At 44.7% G+C, this 24,833-nt stretch overlaps 3 protein-coding genes across 8 annotated transcripts in view; 2 read left to right on the top strand and 1 right to left on the bottom strand.

The window, feature by feature from the left end:
* LOC121544307 (TATA-box-binding protein 2-like) lies at window positions 1-2,997 on the top strand. 2 transcript variants are annotated; one of them, XM_041854225.1, is made up of 7 exons: window positions 1-98; window positions 357-700; window positions 1,015-1,102; window positions 1,188-1,279; window positions 1,628-1,795; window positions 2,347-2,441; window positions 2,584-2,997. In XM_041854225.1, the coding sequence occupies exons 1-7, from the start codon at window positions 42-44 to the stop codon at window positions 2,658-2,660; spliced, it is 921 nt and encodes a 306-aa protein (XP_041710159.1). In that variant the 5' UTR covers window positions 1-41; the 3' UTR covers window positions 2,661-2,997. The 2 variants fall into 2 exon arrangements, with proteins under 2 accessions (XP_041710159.1, XP_041710158.1); XM_041854224.1 differs by having other exon boundaries at window positions 1,517-1,795.
* Window positions 2,998-4,629: 1,632 nt separating this feature from the next.
* Window positions 4,630-15,534, top strand: LOC121544691 (beclin 1-associated autophagy-related key regulator). Of its 3 annotated transcripts, none has more exons than XR_005996141.1 (9): window positions 4,630-5,808; window positions 6,534-6,596; window positions 6,759-6,801; window positions 6,950-7,031; window positions 7,271-7,508; window positions 10,447-10,691; window positions 12,748-12,956; window positions 13,818-13,997; window positions 14,088-14,100. XR_005996141.1 is itself a non-coding variant. In XM_041854760.2 (9 exons), the coding sequence occupies exons 1-9, from the start codon at window positions 5,519-5,521 to the stop codon at window positions 14,386-14,388; spliced, it is 1,542 nt and encodes a 513-aa protein (XP_041710694.1). In that variant the 5' UTR covers window positions 4,630-5,518; the 3' UTR covers window positions 14,389-15,534. The 3 variants fall into 3 exon arrangements, 2 of the variants coding, with proteins under 2 accessions (XP_041710694.1, XP_041710693.1); XM_041854760.2 differs by having other exon boundaries at window positions 10,462-10,691; window positions 13,912-13,997; window positions 14,088-15,534; XM_041854759.2 differs by having other exon boundaries at window positions 13,912-13,997; window positions 14,088-15,534.
* A 2,194-nt stretch (window positions 15,535-17,728) lies between these two features.
* LOC121544692 (F-box only protein 34) overlaps window positions 17,729-24,833 on the bottom strand; it is a 30,193-nt gene continuing 23,088 nt past the window's right edge. For 2 of the 3 annotated variants that reach the window (XM_041854761.2, XM_041854762.2), the window contains exon 3: window positions 17,729-21,693. In XM_041854761.2, coding sequence (XP_041710695.1) covers window positions 19,191-21,693 — 2,503 coding nt within the window. In that variant the 3' untranslated portion in view covers window positions 17,729-19,190. The other variant, XR_005996142.2, reaches the window with a different exon arrangement.

Here is a 24,833-nt window from a genome sequence, read left to right as displayed (position 1 = left end):
TGTGTCTAAAAAATCCTGTCTCTGTTCCTACATGATCAATCATGGATGAAGATTCAGCATTGGAGAGTTATTTTGATGACCCAGTTGGAAATGTACCAGTAAGTAGCCAGTGGTCCTGATTGCCAGGGTAAAGGGGATTATGAAAGAAGTCAGAGTATTTTTCAGCAAAATTAACCAAATTGACCTCAACATTTGATTTGAAATTACTTCAACCAACAGGTGTTTTATCCTCATTTTCCACTTGGTCTCATCGACACATGCTATTCCCCAGCAAGTGACACAAGATAAACTGACAGTAAATGATGCATCTAATTCCACTCTCTTCATAGTTTTTTCTTCTCTGGTGTGATTTCTAGGATGCCTCTGGCTTCCTGTTTGAAGGGGACCTGGGCTTGCAGGGCCCCCCTCAGCTCCACGACCCATCCTTTCTCTCCTCCTTGAGCCAACCGGAGAAGGACATCGGGGAGGATCTGGATCTCAGCTTCCTACCTGATGACCTGCCAGAGGACACCTGTGGAAATGCTGCTTCTAATGCTAACATGACACAAGACCACGTGTTCGATGGCTACAGGCCTGAGGAGTCTGCTGAGACTGACCCTAACAAGCCGGCCGTGATGGGAGCCTCTACCTTCTGTCCCATGACGCCTATGACCCCCATGACTCCAGTGGCTGAGAGTTCTGGAATAATCCCCATTTTACAGTGCGTGATGGACGTTACGATAACCAGGATTGCATTCATTAGTGCAACGTAAACCGTTTACACCAAATGCTCTAAATGGTTTCTGTTGTGAAACGTTTTGCTATGGTTTGCACTAATTAATACGACCCTGGGAAATGAATTAGTGCACTATACAGGTATTGGCCAGGATAGGCTCAGATTAAAAGTTGTGCACTATAAAGGGAATAGGGTACCATTTCAGATTGCCCCCTACTTGTCTAGCCTCTAACATCTTATATTGATAAGCTAATATTGATCAGCGCTTGCATGTGAGCCTGTTTGTTGTTTATGTGCAGGAATATTGTATCCACAGTGAATCTGGCCTGCCCACTGGACCTGAAATCCATCGCTCTTCAAGCCAGAAACGCTGAGTACAACCCCAAGGTAATCAAAGTATACCCAGTCCAGACAATGTTTAAGTCAATATGGTGGTGTCGTGCCATGATGTGGGCATTGTACTCTGTTTCAGCGTTTTGCTGCTGTCATTATGAGAATACGGGAACCTAGGACCACAGCACTCATCTTCAGCTCCGGAAAGATGGTCTGCACAGGAGCCAAGAGGTGAGGAGGGAGAACAGTTCACCATGATCCATGGTCTTGTTCAGTAGGAAGAACATGTTAAGAAAGAGGGAGGTATAATCTGAATTTGTCCAATAAGAGCACATATTCATTTTCTGTTGCAAGATGTTTTGTTACGGTGTGCCCTATTGAACACTGACACTCTGTCATTACCAAGGACCACTCCTAGAGGATTCTCTAAATAAATAATTTGGTGTACTGTACCTGTCATTGCTCAAGGATAGGAAAAAGTGGAGGGAGGTCATTGAGCCCTTGTCCCAAAGTGGATGAAGAAGATGATCCCCTCATTCCTCAAGCCACTCCTCTTGTTTTTGCTGTCTATTCTGACAGCGAGGAGCAGTCTCGACTGGCTGCCCGCAAGTATGCTCGTGTGGTGCAGAAGTTGGGCTTTCCCGCCAAATTCCTGGACTTCAAGATCCAGAACATGGTGGGGAGCTGTGATGTCTGCTTCCCCATTCGGCTGGAGGGTCTGGTGCTGACTCATCAGCAGTTCAGCAGGTATACTTACTGTGACATATTGAGTGTCTGCTCTGTAAAGTACTGACACCCTTTAGTCAGAGAAAGTCTGTCCATTATGTTGATTGAATGATAAAGTTTTAATGTTTTCATTTATGAATTCCTTTTTACAGGGGGAAAATAATGTAAAATGTTTAGTGTACAGTTAAGAACAATACATGACCCCATACATGAGCAACATTTTATTTTATTTGACACTATGTATGTTAGTGCTGCAGTACTCGTGTTTTTTTTTCACTATGTAAATAAAATCCCTTGCACAGAAGTGCTTTTGCGGCTCCGCTATCATTTTCTTTTGTAGAGTTTAAGTCCAAATAGGTTTAAGTTAAAGGTTTTCAGTATAGCCTTACGGCTTACTCTACCCAACACAGTAGACCTATTGATATTCAGAGGGTTCCCTGTGTTTTTTTTACAGCATTGTCAAAATATACTCCAGACCTGAGCAACCTATTCTCCTGTAACCAGAGCCATATATTTAGATATTTCTAAATGGCTCCCTGTAACTAACTGTGTGATGGTATTTGGCCCTCTAGTTATGAGCCAGAGCTGTTTCCTGGTTTGATCTACCGCATGGTGAAACCACGTATTGTCTTACTGATCTTTGTGTCTGGAAAAGTGGTTCTGACAGGTACGTATGTTGACCACTGGTGTTTTCTGTCTGACTCCCACACACCACCACGCTATGATGACATGCTTCAAATGCTTGTTTTTCACATTTTAAAGTTTCCGATAACAAAACGCAGCCAGATCTTCTGTACATTTTCTTTCAGGGGCTAAAGAACGTGGAGAGATCTATGAAGCCTTTGAGAACATCTACCCCATTCTGAAGGGATTCAGAAAGCAATAAGTAGCGCAATTGTAACGCTGATGTGGGTGAAGAAAATGAATCTTCATTTGTTTAAAAACATGAATGTGTCCTAAATTGTTTCATTTTGAGTGTTGGCTACACTTGTGGAAAGTGTGTATATCGTGCACTTATGTACTTTTATAATTTTGTAATGGTGGATGGATGAATCTGTAATGGAATATTGACCATCTCAAAGAAACGAATTAAAGGAAAGTTTGCATATAATACAGCTAACCCATTCATAGACGCTAACCACCTTTAGCGCCTAATGACGATAGTATCAAAGATAGAACCATGAGCCAGATGTTTCACCAGATGTGTAAATCTGAAGCATCCGGTTGGCGTTTCCACTCGCCACCAAATATGGTGATGAGTGGATTTTGGCCGACATTGTGCAAATTTTCTCATCGATGAAACTTTTGATCCCAATACAGTTTTCTGTTCCCAAAACAACAATCTGTTACGAAACAGAGTGGACTAAGTTTTGTAGACTTTACCCTTTGCCCAAGTTTCAAAAAATTCCATTGTTTAGGAGTGCTAGGGCGAATTTAGTTATTGCACATGCGCACTTCAGAGTAGGTGTTCCCTAACGGAAATATGCAAATACATGTTAGAACAAGCCAATAGGATCTCACTAGCTCGTGCTTGGCTCTGCCCACCTCCTTGCTTGTTCTGCCCACTATGATTAATTTGCTACCATTGGAAACGACAGGCTGTGGTCTATCTTGGGTTATTTATAAAAAATCTTTGATAGTATCTTCTGGCCGGGGTAGTTTTGTTATTTACATTTTAGTCATTTAGAAGACGCTCTTATCCAGAGCGACTTACAGTTAGTGAGTGCATACATTTTTTTCTTCCATACTGCACCCCCCCCCCCGTGGGAATCGAACCCACAACCCTGGCGTTGCAAACGCCATGCTCTACAAACTGCGCTACACGGGACCCAACGCTCGTTTGAACGTTAAAACGCATCGCTTACGGTATGGTTTTGGAAACATAAGGAACATATCAGAGATAAACATTTCTAAAACCAAAAGGTTCAATTACTACACATCTTTATATGGTTAGGGTTCCCACGCGGCCATATTGCCATGTTACAGGGCTTGTTTACGGAAGACAGAGGCAGCCACCTGTGCTAATTATCTATCTAGTGTGCCCAGAACACCTGTGTAAGCTAACTCGGGAGGAAGTGTAGTTCGTCAACTGAATGCACACACAGCATATGGATCTGTGCAAAACTGCTACAGTAAGTGCATCTTTTTTTATTTGAAAATCTTTCTCGCTGATATTAAGGGACATATTAGCATATGTTTCAAAAACCGTTTTGCAAGTGATGATTACTAACGTTTCTAAACGTTAAAACACAGCGTTGGAATTGTAGTTCACATGCAACCAAATGTGTGCGGTGATAACTGCTGAAAACCCTAAGGAGACGGGTTTGAGAGCTAGTAATAATAAAACATGCATGTTTCCATATCAGGGAGTATAAGTTACAAGTGTGAGTTACTTACACTGATCCCATCCACATGTAATGTAATGTAAAGTAACCATCTCCTTACAGCATAGGCAACTGGCAGCCCGCAACCCCCGTATTGAAGGCCCTCGGATCAATTTCCAATTTACTGTTGTAAATTGGGGTCTAAACTTACTGTTGCAAGATAGAATAGTAGAATACACAACGTGCAATTTTGAAATGTGGTTGTGCATCAACAGTATCTTCTGTCAGTCACTGAGAGTCACTCAATTAACCCATGTCAGTTAACATTTTTTAGATTAGTAAATTAGTCTCGCGGCCAGCTATCTAAATGTAGTAATCATGATCGAATTACTGGCGGGGGGCCCCATTGATGTTGTTAGCCTGTCTCACTCAGATATCATTAAAACCTGCAAACATTTCTCTCTGTCCCATGGCAAAATGAGTAGAATTGCATGAAATGAGTTGTAAAATAGCTAAATCTTCTCTCCACCCCATGTCAAAATGTGTAGAATTGCAGTAAACTTGCTTTGAAACTGCAACATTTTCTCTACACCCCATGGCAAAATACAGTATGTAACATTGCACGAAACAAAGACAGTAGCTGCAGTGTGAAGATGGGTTAACTGCTTCTCCAATAGAAATCCCCAATCACACTTTAAGGCGACGTTGGCTAGCTAAACCAAAGATTTGTTATAACTAAACCTCTCAAAAAATCTAGTTGTTCTTTCTGTGGCTAAACTCATGCCTATAAACACGTAATCGGGTCTGAGGGTCGTCTTGTACCAAACTGCGCATGTCGTCAAATCAAAGGCACTCCTTCGATATAAAGTAGTTTTTGACGAAAATGAAAACGTGTCAGTTTGTCACCCTCACGAGGTTAGAGTAATAAGTTCAACTACTTAAAACATTGGCTCGAATCTAGGTTGTGCCTTTAGATTTCGAGAAAATTAACAACAAAGTAATAATGTTTCACTTCTCTCATTTACTTCCCAAACCCCGGGCTGGCCTGTTTGGTCTGTTTGTGGTGATGAGTATAATTTTTTTGTGGCCCCTACCCTCATCAAAGTTGCCCATCCCAGTCTTACAGCAAATATTATATCCATCTGTGCCAAATATCCATAAAACCAAATATTAGCTATATTCAAACGTAAACAGATCTGGGCCTACACTCAGATTTTCATATGCCCACGTGACCATACGTACATAAACAAACCATGTCACGCAAAAAAACTGTGACACAGTTTGCTAGCAGCCTCCTTTACCAAATATCCGAAAACGGCATAACCGTAACGTTTACAAGAAGCAATGAAGACTGTATACCTGTAGCTAGCTAGCCAGAGTAGCAATCATTTAGTTAGCTAGCGCTTGAACGGCAGTTCCCATGGCATCCTCAGCGGGAAGCGAAGTCCGAGCCCTCGGCTCTAGCGAAGGGACTTTGGGAGCACTGCCCGGTGCTCGGCCACCACTTCGCTCGCACCACCTACACACCACAACCACAACCACCGCAGGTTCCCCTGGATCTCTGATGGTGGAGTCGGTGGACGACGCGGAGGGTCTGTATGTCGCCGTGGAGAGATGTCCTCTCTGCAACACCGCTAGGCGCAGGCTGACTTGTGCCCGATGCATCCAGGCAGGGGATTTCGTGTACTTCGACGGTAGAAACCCCGAACGGTGCGTGTTAACATTCAGCTAACTTCATAACACTGCTCTAAGTGATGTCACTAATGAAAACATATGCGGCATCATCAGCTAACATTGCATTTAGCGATCAACAATCGAACAAACATGATAGCTAACTAGCTGTGTCTACAAGAAGCTAGCATTGCCATTAACAAAACGTTAGCTCTTAGCACTAGCTTGTTAGCTAACAAGGTAGTTTGTTTACAAGAGGACCATGGAACATTACACCCAGTAGGGCTGTTTGGGAAACATTCTTGTCCTAGAGTGGATAACACGTAGCTAGCTATATGTTATGAATAATCAAGCCATTTGAGAACCAACCTTCTCACACTAAACAGTGTAGCTAGCTTTCTAACTTTCTAGTGTCGTGAAACTAAAAATAACTGTCATGACATGTGGTGTCATGATGGCTCTTTGTCAGTGAAGTCGTGAATGGCCATTTGCCTACTACTTTACTTACATTTGCATGTTCTATCATACTTTTGCTTTTGTGAGTTTCCAGAATTCAATGACTAGCTAGTAGTCTAATGACATTTCATTTAGTTTTTCTAAAGTTCAATGAATCTCAACTTGTTTTCTGTAAAGTAGCATGTTCTATGCCACTCTCTCGCCCAACACCTGTGCTTGGAGCATGTGGGGGGCACTTCACTCATTCTGCTGTGCTGCTGTAACATGCCATTGGGTTTTTAATGAAGTCTCTCTTTTTTTTTATATAGATACACTGAAAAATTGGAAAGACTTCAAATGCTGAAGGAGGAGAAAGAACTTCTTGAACAGAGGTAAAAAAAAGACTAGTTGCAGTTAATAATCATGAATATGTTGAATAATATCATACTACTTTGCTGTTGTCATGTTTTCAACCATTTCTGTATACTGGCATATCTCTTTCATCATTATATACATCATATTAATAAATCTACACTATACTCTCTTTTCCCCAGGGTCATTACTGCCATGGATAAGAAGGTCCAGGCAGATCAGCTGGTAAGTTAAGTTATGACGACACACAAGAACATGATGATAAGCTTAATTTAGTCTGCCCTAAGCAAGGTAGCCTGTGTGTGTAATATTGTTTCTATGTGTCAATATCCTGCCTATTCTTTTCAAATCTAATGTGTTCGGTTTCATTCAGAAATGGAAGATGATGTCATGCAAGATGAAGATTGAGCAGCTGAAGGAGGCCATTGGCTGTGGGAACGAAGAGGTGAAGAGTGGTGAGTTACATGGCTCCAACGGACATTCAAATCAGTGATGAATGACCCTAGATTATTACATTTTAATGTATTGTCTTCTTTATACTTTCCGCGTAATGTCTTTATGAAACTTGGAATCTGAAATAGTGGAAGACATTGGATGCGTCCCAAATGGCATTATATTCCCTATATAGTACACTACTTTTGCCATTTGGGATGAATTCATTAAACATATTATCCCTCCCTCTCCCCCCCCCCAGGTAAGGACCTGCTGCTTCGCTCCCAGGAGGAGAGCCAGAGGCTGCAGCGGCGGGCCAGCCGCCACCAGGAGAAGAGGGACAAGATAGAGAGACACAACCAGCGGCTGGGAGAACTGCTGGAGAAGAGGGGCAAGGAGCTGCAGGGTCGTCTGGAGCACCTGGCCGAGGTCCGCAAGGGACACATCCTGGAGCTCACCGCTCACATCTTCCCCACACAGGAGGAGAAACAGGGCAGCAGGTCAGTGATGCTGTACCTCATAAAACAGGACCATAAATGTACAGTTGCGTCCAAATATATTGGCACCCTTGCATTTCATAAATTATTCCAATTTTTTTTCTAAAATAAGGTGAACAATTATAATAATTAGTCACCACACCTTGTTATTGGATTTTCAACATTGCAGACCAATTTTATTTTTTGTAAACTTAAGTTTACAAATTTAATTTAGAAAATAAAGACATGGCTTGGACAAAATTATTGGCACCCCGGAGCTAGTACTTGGTTGCACAGCCTTTGGCCAAGATAACTGCAGACAAACGCTTCTTGTAGCCATCCAATGAGCTTGCTACACCTTCCTACTGGCAATTTGGCCCACTTTTTAGCAGCAAACTGCTCTAATTATTCAATGTTTGAGGGGTGCCCTCCACCAACTGCGGGGTAAATAGAATACCCTGACATAATCCTTTGAGAATTCTGACAACGGTTAGTGCTCACATTCTCAGAGGACCCGAGGAGGGGTTAGAAGGTTGGGAGGAAGGGGGAAGTGGTAAAGGAAGAGATCCAGCGATTCCTCATCAGTATCAGCAACCTGGTTGCCCTCAGACTCCCCACAAATAAATGCACATATGGCGACACACAGACACACGCAGCCCTCAGACAAAATAAAGTGCACAGAAGTAAAGTCAGTTCTTCTCCCATTGTCTGTACCACCACTCCTCAGAGACCTCCCTGGGTTTCTTATACAGTACCAGTCAAAAGTTTGGCAAACCTACTCAAGGGTTTTTCTTTATTATAGAATAATAGTGAAGACATCAAAACTATGAAATAACACATATGGAATCATGTAGTAAGTGTGTAAAGCTGTCATCAAGGCAAAGGGGGGCTACTTTGAAGAATCTCAAATATAAAATGTATTTTGATGGTTACTACATGATTCCATATGTGTTATTTCATAGTGTTGATGTCTTCACTATTATTCTACAATGTAGAAAATAGTAAAAATAAAGAAAAACCCTGGAATGAGTAGGTGTGTCCAAACATTTGACTGGTACTGTAGATTGGTGATGGTCATACCAAGGATCATTTAGCTATTTGATTTTGAATTTTAGGACCCCTTTAGGTATAAAGAAGAAAATTAAATTTGGCCTTACTGCTATTAGCCCATAGAAACGCATTGAATAACAGATTCATACATGGAAAAACAGTAAAAAATATATATATCTAAAGGAAGTTTGTTTGAGGTGTCTGTCCTGTATCTGAGAGATATAAGAACCCCTTTTCTTAGGCACTAAACTCCTTCCATATATACTTCTATTAATTTTTTTAAACTGGTACCGGGCTACCTTCAGACGAGTCTTGTGAGGCTTCTGGGTGTCCTAGAGCAAAACAGACATGTTCGTGAGAGACTCACCTTTCCATAGAGGGGTCATAATAGTTTGTAGGCCTAACCGTTCGGACGCTACTGAAAGTTTCGTGAGAAGACACATTTTCGGGATGTCTCATGGTCTGACAAACACTGCTGTAGCTCTGCCACCTTTCACCGCAGAAGGCCAATATCGGCAGATGTGGTGGATTGCGACGCAGACCATGCAACTCCCCCCCCCCAGATCTCTCTACCTTAAACACAAACAAAGACTTTTATGGATATGTTTTTTATTATGCTAATTAGATTTATGCTGGGCTGCGGAAATTGACTCGAGGGTTAATGTCAATCCCTGCATATTCACTACATGATCAAAATTAAGTGGACACCTGCTTGTCGAACATCTCATTCCAAAATCATGGGCATTTAATATGGAGTTGGCTTTCCACTAGATGTTGGAACATTGCTGCTGGGACTTGCTTCCATGTTGGGCGAAAAACATTTCTGTATGGACCTCGCTTTGTGCACGGGGGCATTGTCATGCTGAAACAGGAAAGGGCCTGCCACAAAGTTGGAAGCACAGAATCGTCTAAAATGTCATTGTATGCTGTAGCGTTATCATTTCCCTTCACTGGAACTAAGGGGCCTAGCCCGAACCATGAAAAACCGCCCCAGACCATTATTCCTCCTCCACCACCAAACTTTACAGTTGGCACTATGCATTCGGGCAGGTAGCGTTCTCCTGGCATCCGCCAAACCCAGATTAGTCCGTCGGATTGCCAGATGGTGAAGCGTGATTCATCACTCCAGAGATCGCGTTTCCACTGCTCCAGAGTCCAATGGCGGTGAGCTTTAACACCACTCCAGCCGACGCATGGCACTGCGCATGGTGATCTTAGGCTTGTGTGCTGCTGCTCGGCCATGGAAACCCATTTCATGAATCTCCCGACGAACAGTTATTGTGCTGATGTTGCTTCCAGAGGCAGTTTGGAACTCGGTAGTGAGTGTTGCAACCGAGGACAAATTATTTTTACACGCTTCAGCACTCTGTGGTCCCGTTCTGTGAGCTTGTGTGGCCTACCACTTCGCGGCTGAGCAGTTGTTGCGCCTAGAAGTTTCCACTTCACAATAACAGCACTTACTGTTGATCGGGGCAGCTCTAGCAGGGCAGAAATTTGATGAACTGACTTGTTGGAAAGGTGACATCCTATGACGGTGCCACAGTGAAAGTCACTGAGCTCTTCAGTAAGGCCATTCTACTGCCAATGTTTGTCTATGGAGATTGCATCACTATGTGCTCGATTTTATACACCTGTCAGCAACGGGTGTAGCTAAAATAGCTGAATCCACTAATTTAAAGGTGTGTCCACATACTTTTGTGTATATGTAGTTTATATACTGTATTACTCCATGGCATCTAGCCATGACTGGCCGGAATATGGCTCAGGGCTTTAGTTTGCTTCAAGGACAGGACCAATAGTCTCTGTCCAGGGATTTGATGCTTTAACAATATACATCAAGTATAGGCCTACATTAAAATCCATACTGCCCTCTCATCTACTGGTTGAAGAGTTTTAGAGATGTTCTTCCCAGCCCTCTGTCCCTCAGGGACCCAGCGGACGTGTTGTCAGAGTGTGACCAGGCCCTGACCTCCAGCACGGTGAGTGAGCTGGCTGAGGCCCGCCGCACCACCTACCTTTCAGGGCGCTGGATCTGGGACGACCAGAATGGAGAAACCAGCATTAGCATCACCGGACCCAGGGTCACGCTGCCTAGCAACGGGGACTGCTCCCCCTATTACAGCTGGGTGGAGGACAAGAGCACCAACGAGGGGCCCGGTAGGACTTTTTAGCTAAATACAGTTGAAGTCGGAAGTTTACATACACTTAGGTTGGAGTCATTTAAAACTCATTTTTCAACCAATCCACACATTTCTTGTTAACAAACTATAGTTTTGGCAAGTCGGTTAGGACATCTACTTTGTGCATGACACAAGTCATTTTTCCAACAATTGTTTACAGACAGTATAATTCACTGTATCACAATTCCAGTGGGTCAGAAGTTTACTAAGTTGACTGTGCCTTTAAACAGCTTGGAAAATTCCAGAAAATGATGTCATGGCTTTAGAAGCTTCTGATAGGTTAATTTACATAATTTGAGTCAATTGGAGGAGTACCTGTGGATGTATTTCAAGGTCCTCTGTAGCTCAATTGGCAGAGCATGGCACTTGTAACGCCAGGGTAGTGGGTTCGATCCCCGGGACCACCCATACGTAAAAATTTATGCACACATGACTGTAAGTCGCTTTGGATAAAAGCGTCTGCTAAATGGCATATTATTATATTTCAAGGCCTACTTTCAAACTCAGTGCCTCTTTGCTTGACATCATGGGAAAATCAAAAGAAATCAGCCAAGACATCAGAAAAAAAATTGTAGACCTCCACAAGTCTGGTTCATCCTTGGGAGCAACTTCCAAACGCCTGAAGGTACCACGTTCATCTGTACAAACAATAGTACGCAAGTATAAACACCATGGGACCACGCAGCCGTCATACCGCTCAGGAAGGAGACACGTTCTGTCTCCTAGAGATGAACGTACTTTGGTGCGAAAAGTGCAAATCAATCCCAGAATAACAGCAAATGACCTTGTGAAGATGCTGGAGGAAACAGGTACAAAAGTATCTATATCCACAGTAAAACGAGTCCTATATCGACATAACCTGAAAAGCCGCTCAGCATGGAAGAAGCCACTGCTCCAAAACCCCATAAAAAAATAAATAAAAAAAAAGCCAGACTACGGTTTGCAACTGCACATGGGGACAAAGATCGTACATTTTGAGAAATCTCCTCTGGTCTGATGAAACAAAAATAGAACTGTTTTGGCCTTAATGACCATTGTTATGTTTGGAGGGAAAAGGGGTCTGCTTGCAAGCCGAAGAACACCATCCCAACCGTGAAGCATGGGGGTGGCAGCATCGTGCTGTGGGGGTGCTTTGCTGCAGGAGGGACTAGTGCACTTCACAAAATAGATGGCATCATGAGGAATGAAAATGTATGTAAGACATCAGTCAGGAAGTTAAAGCTTGGTCGCAAGTGGTTCTTCCAAATGGACAATGGCCCCAAGCATACTTCCAAAGTTGTGGCAAAATGGCTTAAGGACAACAGTCAAGGTATTGGAGTGGCCATCACAAGCCCTGACCTCAATCCTATAGAATATTTTTGGGCAGAACTGAAAAAGCGTGTGCGAGCAAGGAGGCCTACAAACCTGACTCAGTTACACCAGCTCTGTCAGGAGGAATGGGCCAAAATTCACCCAACTTATTGTGGGAAGCTTGTGGAAGGCTACCCGACACGTTTGACCCAAGTTAAACAATTTAAAGGCAATGCTACCAAATACTAATTGAGTGTATGTAAACTTCTGACCCACTGGGAATGTGATGAAAGAAATAAAAGCTGAAATAATTCTCTCTACTATTATTCTGACATTTCACGTTCTTAAAATAAAGTGGTGATCCTAACTGACCTAAGACACTGAATTTTTACTAGGATTAAATGTCAGGAATTGTGAAACTGAGTTTAAATGTATTTGGCTAAGGTGTATGTAAACTTCCGACTTCAACTGTACATTGTATGTAATGATGATGTATGCCATTTAGTGCACGCTTTTATTCAAAGCGACTTACAGTACATTTTTACTATGTTTTAGTATATTTTTCTAGCGCCACACACTTACCAAAAGAAGACATCTTAATCAAGTTATGTCTTTTGAGATGTAACAAGGAAAACTACTAGCCGATTGAGAGGAACATCTAGTCCTTAGAGATTACCAATTGACAATATTTACTTGTACTGTGCCAAGGCTATTTGTGATCATAAAAGAGCTTCCATTTCCAGAGCTGGACCACATCAACCCAGCCCACACCATCAGTGCAGCTCTCTGCTACGCTACCCAGCTCATCAACATCCTCTCTCATATCCTGGATGTCAATCTGCCCAAGAAGTTGTGCAACAGTGAGTTCTGTGGTGACAGCCTGAGCCGGTACAGGTTCACCCGGGCTGTCACCAAGCTCAACACCAACATCCTTCACCTCTGCTTCTCACAGGTACTACAGAGCATGGTTCCTCTAGGAGTTTCTTCCTTCTGAGTGTTTTTCCCCTTGCAATTGTTCTGCTGCAGCTTTTCTGTTAGGGATAGTTCACCTAAATTACAAAATGACATTTGTTTCCTTACCGTGTAAGCACTTTATGGACAAGGTATGACAGAAATCCATGCTTTGGTTTAGTTTCCCTGGCATGGTTTCTGCATGCAAAAGTTTTAGCATTTGTGGCACAAATCCCATTCAAGTCATGGGACCGATTATTAGCATTTTTCGCACATCATGTCCAAACAATCTAAAAATGATTGTGAAACTCTCTACAAAGTCACTTTTAGATGTTTTGAACGTGTGAAAAATGCTCATATCGGTCCCATGACTTGAATGGGATTTGTGCCACAAATGCTAAAATGTCAAAATAGAGGTAAGATGGATATCGATTTTGAGATATGGCGTAGTATTTTAGTATACGCTTTTGATTGAATTTATTACACAATTTTTAAAAAATACATACATAATGCGAAATTCCAGTTCTTATTTCGATTTCTCACAACCAAGCGAATCTCTGTGAAATGTCAACGGAGCACAGTGTACCGCAAACTTTTTACATTTAATTCAGTTCGTGTTAATTTGGCTTTTTGCGATCCGCGGAAAACAACTTTGCAGACGACCACCACATGTAAAATCCTCAAGTCGCTGCGAGAAAGCGCATAGCTATGTCAAAAGAGCTCAACTCTTATCAGATGCATTAGGCCACGAAATCCAACTTTTTGGATATAATGTTAATGATGTTTATAGAAAGACCCTACTGAATGAATCAGAACATGAAGAATCATATTTGTCTTTGTACAATGTATTTTATGACATAAGGAAGTGAAATTACATCACCAATGCACGTTTTCACCCACTCTGGGCCGAGTGGGTGGACACCCTACACTAACCAGTTGTGTGTATTCTCCTGGAGCATGTTGAGAGTGAGCTGCTGCACCCTCACCACACCCTGAGGAATATCATGTTCCTGGTCTCTCCCGACAACAAGAACCTGGGCAGGTAAGAAAATCCCTGGTCAAAAGTAGTGCATTAAATGTTGAATAGGGTGCCATTTGGGACGCAGACTGACTATCTCCTCCCTCTGTGCAGGACGGGTCCATATGAGGTGACTGCAGACCTGGAGGACTCCATGGAGTTTGTGGAGCCGGAGGCGGCCGGCCAGGCAGAGGAGAGCGGGGACGAGATGGTGACGGACGAAGAGACAGACCTGGGGACAGACTGGGAGACTGTCCCCAGCCCGCGCTTCTGTGACATCCCCTCCCAGCCCATGGACCTGTCCCAGAGCATGGCCATGCAGGTGTCCCAGCCCGTGGGCCAGGCCGGGGGCATGATCTCCTCAGCAGCTGCCTCCGTCACCTCCTGGTTCCGGGCCTACACCGGCCAGCGCTGAGGGAGAGGAGGCTCACTGGCCAGGGTTGTATTCATTAGTGCAAAGAATATATAAATAATTAAACGTTTTGTAATGTAGAATAAAAATGAGGGTTTCTTATTGGACAAGTTCAGGTAGTCCCTCCCTGTTTTAGTCCATTTGATTTCTAATGAATACACCCCAGGACAGGCTGGAGCTATGCAGAACCACCACCTACCAACACCATGGCACCAGCACACCCAAACACAGAGATAGTTCTGTTCTCTGCCTGTAGTCAACTGCAGCCCTGCTCCACAACCACCAACAAGGGATATTTGTTTTTACTAGAAAAGTTGTAATTGAAATAGCAGCAGTGATTCTTCTGGTGAAAAATGTTTATAGTGAGAAAGACTGACTTTTGGGGAGGGTGTTGTTCAATGAGTAGTCTCTCTCTTGCAAGACTCTGGGTGCTCTGCACGCTCCATCCCAGTGGTTGTGAGAAGACTATTCAAAGAGAGACTGGACCAGCAGTTGCATGAACTTACATTGATTGAAAATGTCAAGACTGAGGAATGCCACAGCATTGCACTGGATATGGGACTTCATTTTGATCCTGTTATTTTCCTCCTGAGATCTGGACTGTCCTGTGTACCTATCCTTATTGTCAGTTTTTAATGTATATTTTCTGCATCCCTACGGGCCTTGGTCAAAAGTAGTGCATTACATAGGGAATAGGGTGCCATCTGGGATGCAGTTGACTACCTTCATGTTGCATTATAACAAAATGGTTCATGTAAGGATCGTGTTTGAAGACTGACAAATGCCAATTATGACATGACACTTTCTTTGTTTTACATCAAATGTTGTTTGCTTACGGGTCGGGCCGGGCCGGGCCGGGGGGGAGGGAATGACCTAGTGGCATCTTGTTTTCCTTAAAAGGGTTAATTTAGGGCTCTAGTCAATCCGTTTCATGGAAATTCTGGCTACAGCCCAATATACATTTTAAAGCCCATGTTCCAACATTGGCGGAGACTACACTACAGGTGGACGATGACATATAGGTGGCTTAAATGAGAATGATAGAAAGGGACACATCTTTGGCTTACTTCATTTGTACACTGAACAAAAATATAAATGTAACATGTAAAGCTTTGATTTCATGAGCTGAAATAAAAGATCCCAGAAATGTTAAATATGCACAAAAAGCTTATTTCTCTCATTTTGTACACATATTTGTTTGTCTGTTAGTGAGCATTTCTCCTTTGCCAAGATAATCCATCCACCTGACAGGTGTGGCATATCAAGAAGCTGATTAAACAGCATGGCCATTCATTACATAGGTGCACCTTGTGCTGTGGACAATAAAAGCACACTAAAATGTGAAGTTTTGTCTCACACAATGCCACAGATGTCTCAAGTTTTGAGGGTGCATGCAATTGCGAATTGAATGTTCATTTCTCTACTATAAGCCGCCTCCGTTGTTTTAGAGAATTTGGCAGTACGTCCAACCGGCCTTACAACCGCATGGCGTCACGCGGGCAAGCGGTGTCAACGTTGTGAACAGAGTGCCCCATGGTGGCAGTGGGGTTCTGGTATGGGCAGGCATAAACTACGGACACCGAATACAATTGCGTTTTATCGATGGCAATTTGAATGCAAAAAGATACCGTGACGAGATCCTGAGGCCCATTGTCGTGCCATTAATCTGTCCCAGTTCTTCTATGGCCTGCATACTCACCATACATGTCACCCATTGAGCATGTTTGGGATGCTCTGGATCGACGCGTACGACAGCGCGTTCCAGTTCTCGCCAATATCCAGAAACTTTGCACAGCCATTGAAGAGTAATGTAACCTAAAGAATTTATTTCAATTGACTGATTTCCTTATATGAACTGTAACTCAGTAAAATCTTTGAAATTGTTTCATGTTGCGTTGTATATGTTTGTTCAGTATAGAACCCGATAGCTGTATTCTACTGATTGTTCCGTATTGGAGACAATTTGTCTCCTTTAGAGTGACGATCATCATCCGTCTGTAAAAGCATGTCTTAAACTGTTGGTTTATTTTGTCATTGGGTCTTGTGGAACGTAATTTGGAAATTAAAGGTAATACAGATTAAGCTTTTACGCAAAATGTCACAATAAGCAATATTTCACGAGACAAAATTTGAATGAAGATCTCTAATGACCTTTAACTTGTACCTACTAGTGACAAAATAGGTTGTGTAAAAGGATTCATGCGATTTATGTTCAGATGGACTCAAGGGCATAAGTGTTAACTGCACTGCAAACCCCAAACTATTGTAACGAGTTTACAGAAAAACAGGTTACATAGTTGAAGGCTGTGTTTACACAGGCAGCTCAATTCTGATTTTTTCTTCACTAATTGGTCTTTTGACCAATCAGATCAGCTTTAGGCTGTGTAAACATAGTAACCTTTGCTTGCTGGTAAATGTATATTTTGTATAGCAGGCAGACTACGGTGTACATGAAATACACATGGCATGCTAGTACTCAGATTTCAGAGATCTCTAGCAAGTTTAGATTTAGAAGATGATCCTTCTCGTTGATCAGCAATGCTCAAATCAAAACGACTGGCCACCACAATATATTTTAATGCATTTTATTACCAAGCCTTGTTTCATCCCCTAGTTACGAATTCCAAGGGCACCCAACAATTCATTTTTTGGGGGGCATGTGACCACACCATTTCAGGAGGCAGACAAATCCATGCTAGTCCAACCCTGGTTAATATTAGCACCCTTTGTTTGGTACATTGCCTACTTATCTCACCGTCCCTTTTAAAGTGGACAGTCCAGACCCTTTGTCTGAGGAGAATGCAATTTTGATATAAAATTGACAAGCGGTAAATCTCCCTCAAATGTTTGACATGACTAAATATCAACTTCCAGGAAGTCATAGATTTATTTTGCTTTTATAATTCAGTTGTGCTCTTTTCCAACACACCTGGACCCTAACCAATTCCCCTTGCCCCAGTGAAAGGCAAGCATACCAACCAGCTCTACACTACTGAACTTAAGTTGTGAAGAACACAACATTGACAATTGAATGTTATTTAATGACATCAAGATGTGATAAATGACAATTGAATGTTATTTAATGACATCAAGATGTGATAAATGACAATTTAATGTTATTTAATGACATCAAGATGTGATAAATGACAATTGAATGTTATTTAATGACATCAAGATGTGATAAATGACAATTTAATGTCATCAAGATGTGATAAATGGAAAGGGGTGACATTTAAGGCTGGAGTCCCTCCATATATATTCAGTAAAGATAAACATTCAATTTTATGTTGTAACAGTTCCACTTCCTTTCAGTTTAAAGAGACTGAATGAAAGGTAGGGTATGATAGTTAAAACCTCAAAATTAATGCGCTTTATTGAAGTAAAATGCATTTACAGACAGAATACAGCAGGAATATTATACAACAAAGTAAAAAAAAATATCTGGGAGCAAACTACTTTAAGAGACCATTATTTTCCCATTTGTAATCAATCCTGATTATTTTTTTTATATTTTTTATATCATGTCCAGTTAGTCATTGTAAAGAACAGCGACACTGAGGTGACATTTTCCATGGTTCCCTTCAAGAAATTACTGCATTATAAAAAGAGGGATATTAATAACAAACACCTGTCCAAATGGCACTATATAATAACACACTACTTTTGACCAGAGCCTTATGGGTCCTGGTCAAAAGTAGTGCACTACATAGCGAATCGTGTGCCATTTCCAACACATAAAAAAAACGGTAGAGAAAAAAAGAGTGGCTAATAAGCGTATGGATTACAGACTGGGTTATACATCTGGGACCCACTGCAAAAAAAACACCCAATAATTATTCATCAATATACACATGACAGGGTAAATACGTTTTTCTTTTTACCAAACTGAAGCTAATAAATGCATTCAAGTCATGTCATAGATATTCGTGCTGCTTGTCAATCTTATTCTCCCTGTTTTTGATATAGGACTCTAGCACTATGTACAATGTAAACACAACCGGGGACAGAACAAACTAGTTCCAATCAATTCAGATCCAAAACAGACAACAAACCCTCTCTGGCCCGGAGCCTGATACAGTGGAGTGGGGATATAGATTCCACCACCCAAATGGCGCCCTATTCCCTATATAGTGCACTACTTTTGACCGGTGCCCTATATAGGGAATAGGGTGCCATTTGGGATGCAACCAGGATATGGAATATGGGATGGGGTTGATTCACATTTTGCATAAACCGAGGACCTGCAGCAATGTATGTATCCACTTAGACAACATAATAAACACACTGAGTAAATCACTTGTGGGTGGGGTACACTGCATAACATTGATAGGCTTTACCTTGATTAAAGTATCTATTCCAATGTAACGGTCGGTCGATGCATAAGGAAGGAGATATGGCAGGAGGGACACATTAAGCATCAACACTGAAGAGAAAGATTAATTAAAGCTTTTCTCTGCAATACACTCTTATCAGATTTGATGCTTTAACCCAAAACGTTGAAGCAAGTAAATAGAATACCCTGACAGAATCCTTTGAGGATTGAGAATTCTGACCAAGGTTAAAGTGCTCACAATCTCAGAGGACCTGAGGAGGGGTTAGACGTCAGGGGTCAGGAGAAGGTTGGGAGGGAGGGGGAAGTGGTAAAGGAAGAGATCCAGCGATTCTTCATCAGTATCAGCAACCTGGTTGCCCTCAGACTCCCCACAAATAAATGCACATATGCATATGGCGACACAGACACGCAGCCCTCAGACAAAATAAAGCGTACAGAAGTCAAGTCAATTCTTCTCCCATTGTCTGTATCACTACTCCTCAGAGACCTCCCTAGGTTTCTTATAGATTGGCATGTTGATACTATGGAAGGCGGGCACCCAGCGGTTGTCATGGAGACCGACATTGCAGCCGGGCGTGTCTTTGTGGGAGCCGTGGCAACACATCCAGTACCCGGGGCCGTAGGGCAGCGCCTGGCAGTAGGGCTTGTGGTGCCAGCGGCAGAGGGACACGTCTCCACGCCCGTACCGCTTTTTACACTGCTTGCAGGGATCGTCTTTGTAGCGGGGGTCGCACACCCAGCGGGAGTCTGCGGGTCGAACGCCGTAGCTCTCGATGATGAACTTGAAATAGTGGCAGGTGCACTTGAGCACGGCCAGGCTCTCCGTGGGCAGCAGGCAGAAGATTTTGATGATGATGTGGTGAGGCAGGAAGGCCATGTACTGCTGGGGTTCCAGGAGCAGCTGGATCTTAAAGCGCATCTCCAGGAACTCGTGAGACACCATGCGGCGCAGGGGGAAAGGCACAGTCTCACACCGGCTAACAGCACTCCCCTCTCCCTCACTCACCGCCTCTTCCTCCTCAGCCCAGTTCTCACTGTGAGATATGGGTTCAGAAAGGAGGGAGGTGATAGCGGGGTCGCAGGGCTGAGTCTTGGAGGGTTCCGCTGAGTCTCTTGTGGGTTTAGGGCTGGACTCCATGTCCTGGGGGGTGGGGGTGTGGGTATTGTCTGTGTGTGGCAGTGTGTGTTCAAGCACCGCCTGTGAGGGCAGAGGGTGTGAGAAGAACAGCATGCCTGGGAGGGGCTCCTTACACTGTAGTTTACAACTACTGTCTGTCCTGCTGGCCCTGGCCTGCTCTGACTGGAGCTGGAAGTGCAGGTCCTGCCCAGCCTCTACAGCCCTGTTCTTCTGCTGCCCCTGCCCCAGGCCCTGGGCCTCACAGCTCTCCTCCGGCTCTCTGACGACGGAGGCGCCACACCCAGAGTCCACGCTGTGAGACGGAGAGCCTGAGTCAGAGGTGCTAGAAGCCAACTGGGCAGCTTCACGGCAGCTGCTGGGAACTAGTTTGTCCGTGTGGCTGGTGCCAGTAGAGGGATAGCCAGTAGAGGGACTAGCGTGGCGGTGCTGCACCCTGGTCGTCTCCTCTAGTCCATGGTGGGGCTCGGTGGGAGACTGAGGTGGAGGAGGCTGGGCTGAGATGGAGAAGGCGTCTGCTCCTGCCAGTAGAACCCGGCCCACCCTCCTCCGCAGGCTGTTGTTGCGCGAGAGGCTGTTGTTGCGCGAGAGGCTGTTGTTGCGCGAGAGCTCTCCCCCAGATCTGGACCCTTCCCTTGTAACATTCTGGTGCTTCAGGCACTCGGACTCCAGCTTGGCCACCATGTCTGACACCTTTACACACTCTGCTTCCTCACCTGTCCCCTGGGGGCTCTGGTCTGGGGCTCTGGGTTGCTGGGGCTCTTGGGTCAGTGACAGCCCCCTGGATAAGGTAATGCTAGTGGAGCTCCGCAGAGACACAGGCTTAGAGTCCACTTGCTTGTCGCTAGCTCTCTGCTCCAAGAAGGCCACCAACTCCACCACAGAGAGAGCCTTGCCCGTCCCAGTCTCACTCCCCTCCTCGCCCTCTACCCTACACACCTGCTCCCCACCCACCCTTACAACCACCTCCCCACACTCAGGCACTCTGGGGCTCTCTCCGAGGCAGATGGTCACCTCTACAGGGCTGTTCTCAGTGGGGCTCAGTGGGCTCTGTGTCTCCAGGGCTCTGGATGACTGTCTGTCTCGGTCCTTGTGTTGCCCCTGATGCCCTGACCTCCTCCTGCGCTTGGCCACAGAGCCACCCTCGTCCTCCCAGCAGCTCTTCATCTTCACAGACACTGTCCTCCCCAGGCTGCTGCTCACAAAGTCCTCACCGGCCTCCCTGACCGGCTCTCCACCGCCACCGTTCACCAGGCTGCCACGGCACTGGGGCGAAGCGAAGATTGCGATCTTCTCCTTGGTGTTGCCGGGCTTGATGACGGCCCAGATTTCCAGCGGTCCCTCTCTGTCCTCCCCTTCATAGGAGATGCTGAGGGAGGCCTCCTGGTCCTCAGAGCCCACCGAGCCTGTAGAGGTGGTGGTGCAGGAGGAGGTGGAGAGGAGTAGCAGGGAGGAGGGGGTGTTGCAGGTGGTGGTCTTGGAGGCGCTACTGTGGAATACATCCCCTTCGGACTCACTCAGCCTCGAGGTCTGCAGCCCACAGCCACTACCACGGTTGACGTGGATATTATTACTGTTGTTGTGGTGGTTGGAGCCGCTGTTGTCGTTACTGCAGCACTGCAGGGTGTTGGTGGATATGACACTGAGGGGGTAGCAGGCCGTACCCTGGCCAAGCCCGCTGCTAGACGGGCCCACCCGGCGGACCCCCCCCACTGTCCTCTGCGACAGAACACCCTGCTGGCTCACATGATGAAGGCCTCTCTGGCTGTCTTGACTGGACTCCAGGTGGAGCTCTTTCTTCTGCAGTTTGGGGTATTGCTTGAGATGCATGGCTGCAACCCTGGAACAGAAGAAAGGAAATTAATGAGTTATTGTGGTGCATGTGATGTGACCGTCTGACCAGGGGCCTGTTCAGGAGGATGCAATGTTAGTGAATATTCATAGAAGGCAGAATAGCTAATTAAGTCAGCTTTAGTGATTATATTTGTATCTGACACCAGATGTATTATCAACAAAATCCGTTAGGACAACTATGACCCTCTATCTAGGCACTGACTGCTGGGCCTCAGGTCAGCTGCAGAGAAATGTCCAGGATCAAAAGTCGTCCAATTGAGTTCCCTTGGAGAGGAGACAGATGTACGTCCCAAATGGCGCACTATGTAGTGTATAGGGTTCTATTCGCGACACAATCCGAGGAAACTGAAGAGCAGGTTTTTGCACTTGGCATGGAGACGCAGAAGGAGAGGAGGCCAGGAGGAGAGGAGACCAGGAGAGGAGACTAGCTAGCCTACTTTATATTGGCGTAAGATTGTGTCACGTATGCATTATCAGAGGTTGTTAAAGTAAAGATTCACCAATTTAAAAATGTTATATTGTTTTTGTGCATCTCTGAGCGATGTTCTACCGATTCCCTGGGTCCTTTCATGTGCATCTGAGCTATTGCCGTTCAAGCAGGCAGAAATTTGGCTGGTATGATGTAGCATTGTGATAAAGCAATGCTCTCACTACACTAGAAGTTAATAGGAATATGACTTTTAGATTGCGAAAACGTCTATTATATATGTCAGATTTCAATACTGGCTGATGTCATAACATGGGAGGTTGTCTTCTCTTGAATGTCAGACTCCACTGTGAGGCACATAGATCTGCAGGTTGAACATGGTGAGATTGTAGACTCCTAAATTGAGAGTGCAGTTTGTTTAGATGATTTTACGGCTAACTAGCATGCTGATATTAACTTTGGTATTATTGTGTGTAGCTAGCTAGCCCATAGAGAGCATTGCAGGTTTTGTAGTCTACCTGAGCTGCAACAGATTTCCACAACGATTTTCATGTTACTACCAACCTTATCATTATGACAAAATTATACTTTAACACATTTTTTTGTTATTTTGTAAATTATTGGATTGGGTGGTTTTGGGTGGATTCTTCCTTTAATGCAGCCTGCTTCCTAAGCTTATCTAAGATATCTTTAATCCCAGTGATCAGACAGGCAGGCAGGGAGAGGGAGCAGAGCTCCATGCCTTGGAATGGGTGGCTCAGAACCAGGTGACCCTATTTGTTCACACTGCAGACAGTCTTAGTCACAAATGGCACCCTATTCCCTACATAGTACACTACTTTTGACCAGAGCCCTATAGGCCCTGGTCAAAAGTAGTGCATTAAAAAGGGACTAGGGTGCTATTTGGGACGTATGTGGTTTCTTGGGGATGGAAAGGCGTGTCACATTAAACCTCAACACAAGGGCTGCTGTTCCCCCAGCCCAGCCTCCCTCTGCTGTTCCCCCAGCCCAGCCTGCCAATTGGTGCAGAGCCTCTGAAGTCAAGACACAGCTGGGCTCTTAAACAAGCCCTCTCAGCTGACCTAGCCCCTGACACACCCCTAACAAACAAACACACTGTCTCTCTCTCTCCGTCAGACACACACACAGGACATGACTTCAAGCAGCCGCAGTGGGACAGGACAGACGGCAGGCAGGCCCTAGCCTTCACAGCCTTACAGGCACAAGTGCATATAAGGCATTCTTCACTGCAGCCCTGGAACTCTGATAATGGGGGACAGAAGGGAGGGGAGGTGGGACACCTCACGTGACCAAATCAGGGATGGCATGCAGGGGTGGGGGGAGGTGTTAGAGGGCGACAAGGGGACAGCAAAGGCACTGGCTGCTTCTCAAAATGGCTCCCTATATAGTGCGCTAAGCTCGACCAAAGCCCATAAGGTATATAGGGAATCGGCTGTCATTTGGGATGCACAAGTAGGCTTCATCTACTCATTGGCTAGCTGGTGAGTGTGTAAAGTGGTGTGCCAAGGAAGGAAAAATTGCAGCCTGTTGTTGTGTGTCCTTGAAAGGCCTGCAGTAGCCCCCGTCACTCTCCTCTCCTTTCTTCTCTCTCACCAGTCCCAGGGTTCTCACTGCTCTATGGAAACCGACAGAAGGAATTTATGTCAGGTCAGTATCACATTGCCTGCCTCCGTCGTGGTCGTGTGTGTACTGAGGGGCAGTCACAGCAACAAGAACAAGTTAAGAGTGGCACAAACGTCAACAACATGGCTGATATTATATCTCCATGGGAACAACTACACGAAGACTTGCACTACTTCCTGGCACAATACTCCAACTTTCACTTCCTGGTTTCAATGACAACACTGTCTTGGCAGCACTTAAGCAGGCAGGAGGCTCTGCTTTCAAGCCAGGGATTGGTTTATCTGGGTTACTGAGGAACATATAGACTAATTCACCATGTCCCTTAGCCTGAGCAACAGTCTGTCTGTGCCATTGTCATGCCAACTCCTTGTCACTCATTGTCATGGCAAACATGGAGTGTATGCCTGGAGAGGAGCCAACTCAGGAGTGTATTATTCAGTGAGGTGAAACGTTGCAGATAGAAATGTAACGAAGAGATGCTGAAATGACTCCCTATTCTAGATGACAGAATTATGTTGTTATACACTATATATTTCCATGTGAATGTTTTGTAATGTTTTAGTTGCACCCTCCTAAACAGGCCCCTGGTCTGGCTCGCCAAGTTTCACTGTAAGTCATTTTTACACAACCAGGCCAGAAGAGACACTTCCCCTTCCCAGCAGTGCTCAGACCCTACACTACCCCTTCCCAGCAGCGCTCAGACCCTACACTACCCCTTCCCAGCAGCGCTCAGACCCTACACTACCCCTTCCCAGCAGCGCTCAGACCCTACACTACCCCTTCCCAGCAGCGCTCAGACCCTACACTACCCCTTCCCAGCAGTGCTCAGACCCTACACTACCCCTTCCCAGCAGCGCTCAGACCCTACACTTCCCCTTCCCAGCAGCGCTCAGACCCTACACTACCCCTTCCCAGCAGCGCTCAGACCCTACACTGAGGCTGCGTCCCAAATGGGGTCTGGTCAAAATGAATGCACTACATAGGGAATAGGTGCCATTTGGGGGACACCCCCTACACCAACTCTACCCTCCTCAGCCTTTTCTCAATGCCTTGGA

This window comes from Coregonus clupeaformis, chromosome 29 (genome assembly GCF_020615455.1).
Source record: "Coregonus clupeaformis isolate EN_2021a chromosome 29, ASM2061545v1, whole genome shotgun sequence".
NCBI classification, from domain to species: domain Eukaryota; kingdom Metazoa; phylum Chordata; class Actinopteri; order Salmoniformes; family Salmonidae; genus Coregonus; species Coregonus clupeaformis.
Note: the sequence above shows the minus strand (reverse complement) of the source record. Positions and strands in the feature narration are given on the sequence as shown.

Bases quoted from the DNA above. Each gene is read 5' to 3' on its own strand.
- LOC121544691 (XM_041854759.2), top strand. From the start codon at position 5,519: ATGGCATCCTCAGCGGGAAGCGAAGTCCGAGCCCTCGGCTCTAGCGAA. The intron at 6,802-6,949 runs GTAAGTTAAGTT...GGTTTCATTCAG, and splicing joins AGGTCCAGGCAGATCAGCTG to AAATGGAAGATGATGTCATG. The intron at 7,032-7,270 runs GTGAGTTACATG...CCCCCCCCCCAG, and splicing joins GAACGAAGAGGTGAAGAGTG to GTAAGGACCTGCTGCTTCGC.
- LOC121544307 (XM_041854224.1), top strand. From the start codon at position 42: ATGGATGAAGATTCAGCATTGGAGAGTTATTTTGATGACCCAGTTGGA. The intron at 99-356 runs GTAAGTAGCCAG...TGTGATTTCTAG, and splicing joins ACCCAGTTGGAAATGTACCA to GATGCCTCTGGCTTCCTGTT. The intron at 2,442-2,583 runs GTACGTATGTTG...ATTTTCTTTCAG, and splicing joins TGGAAAAGTGGTTCTGACAG to GGGCTAAAGAACGTGGAGAG.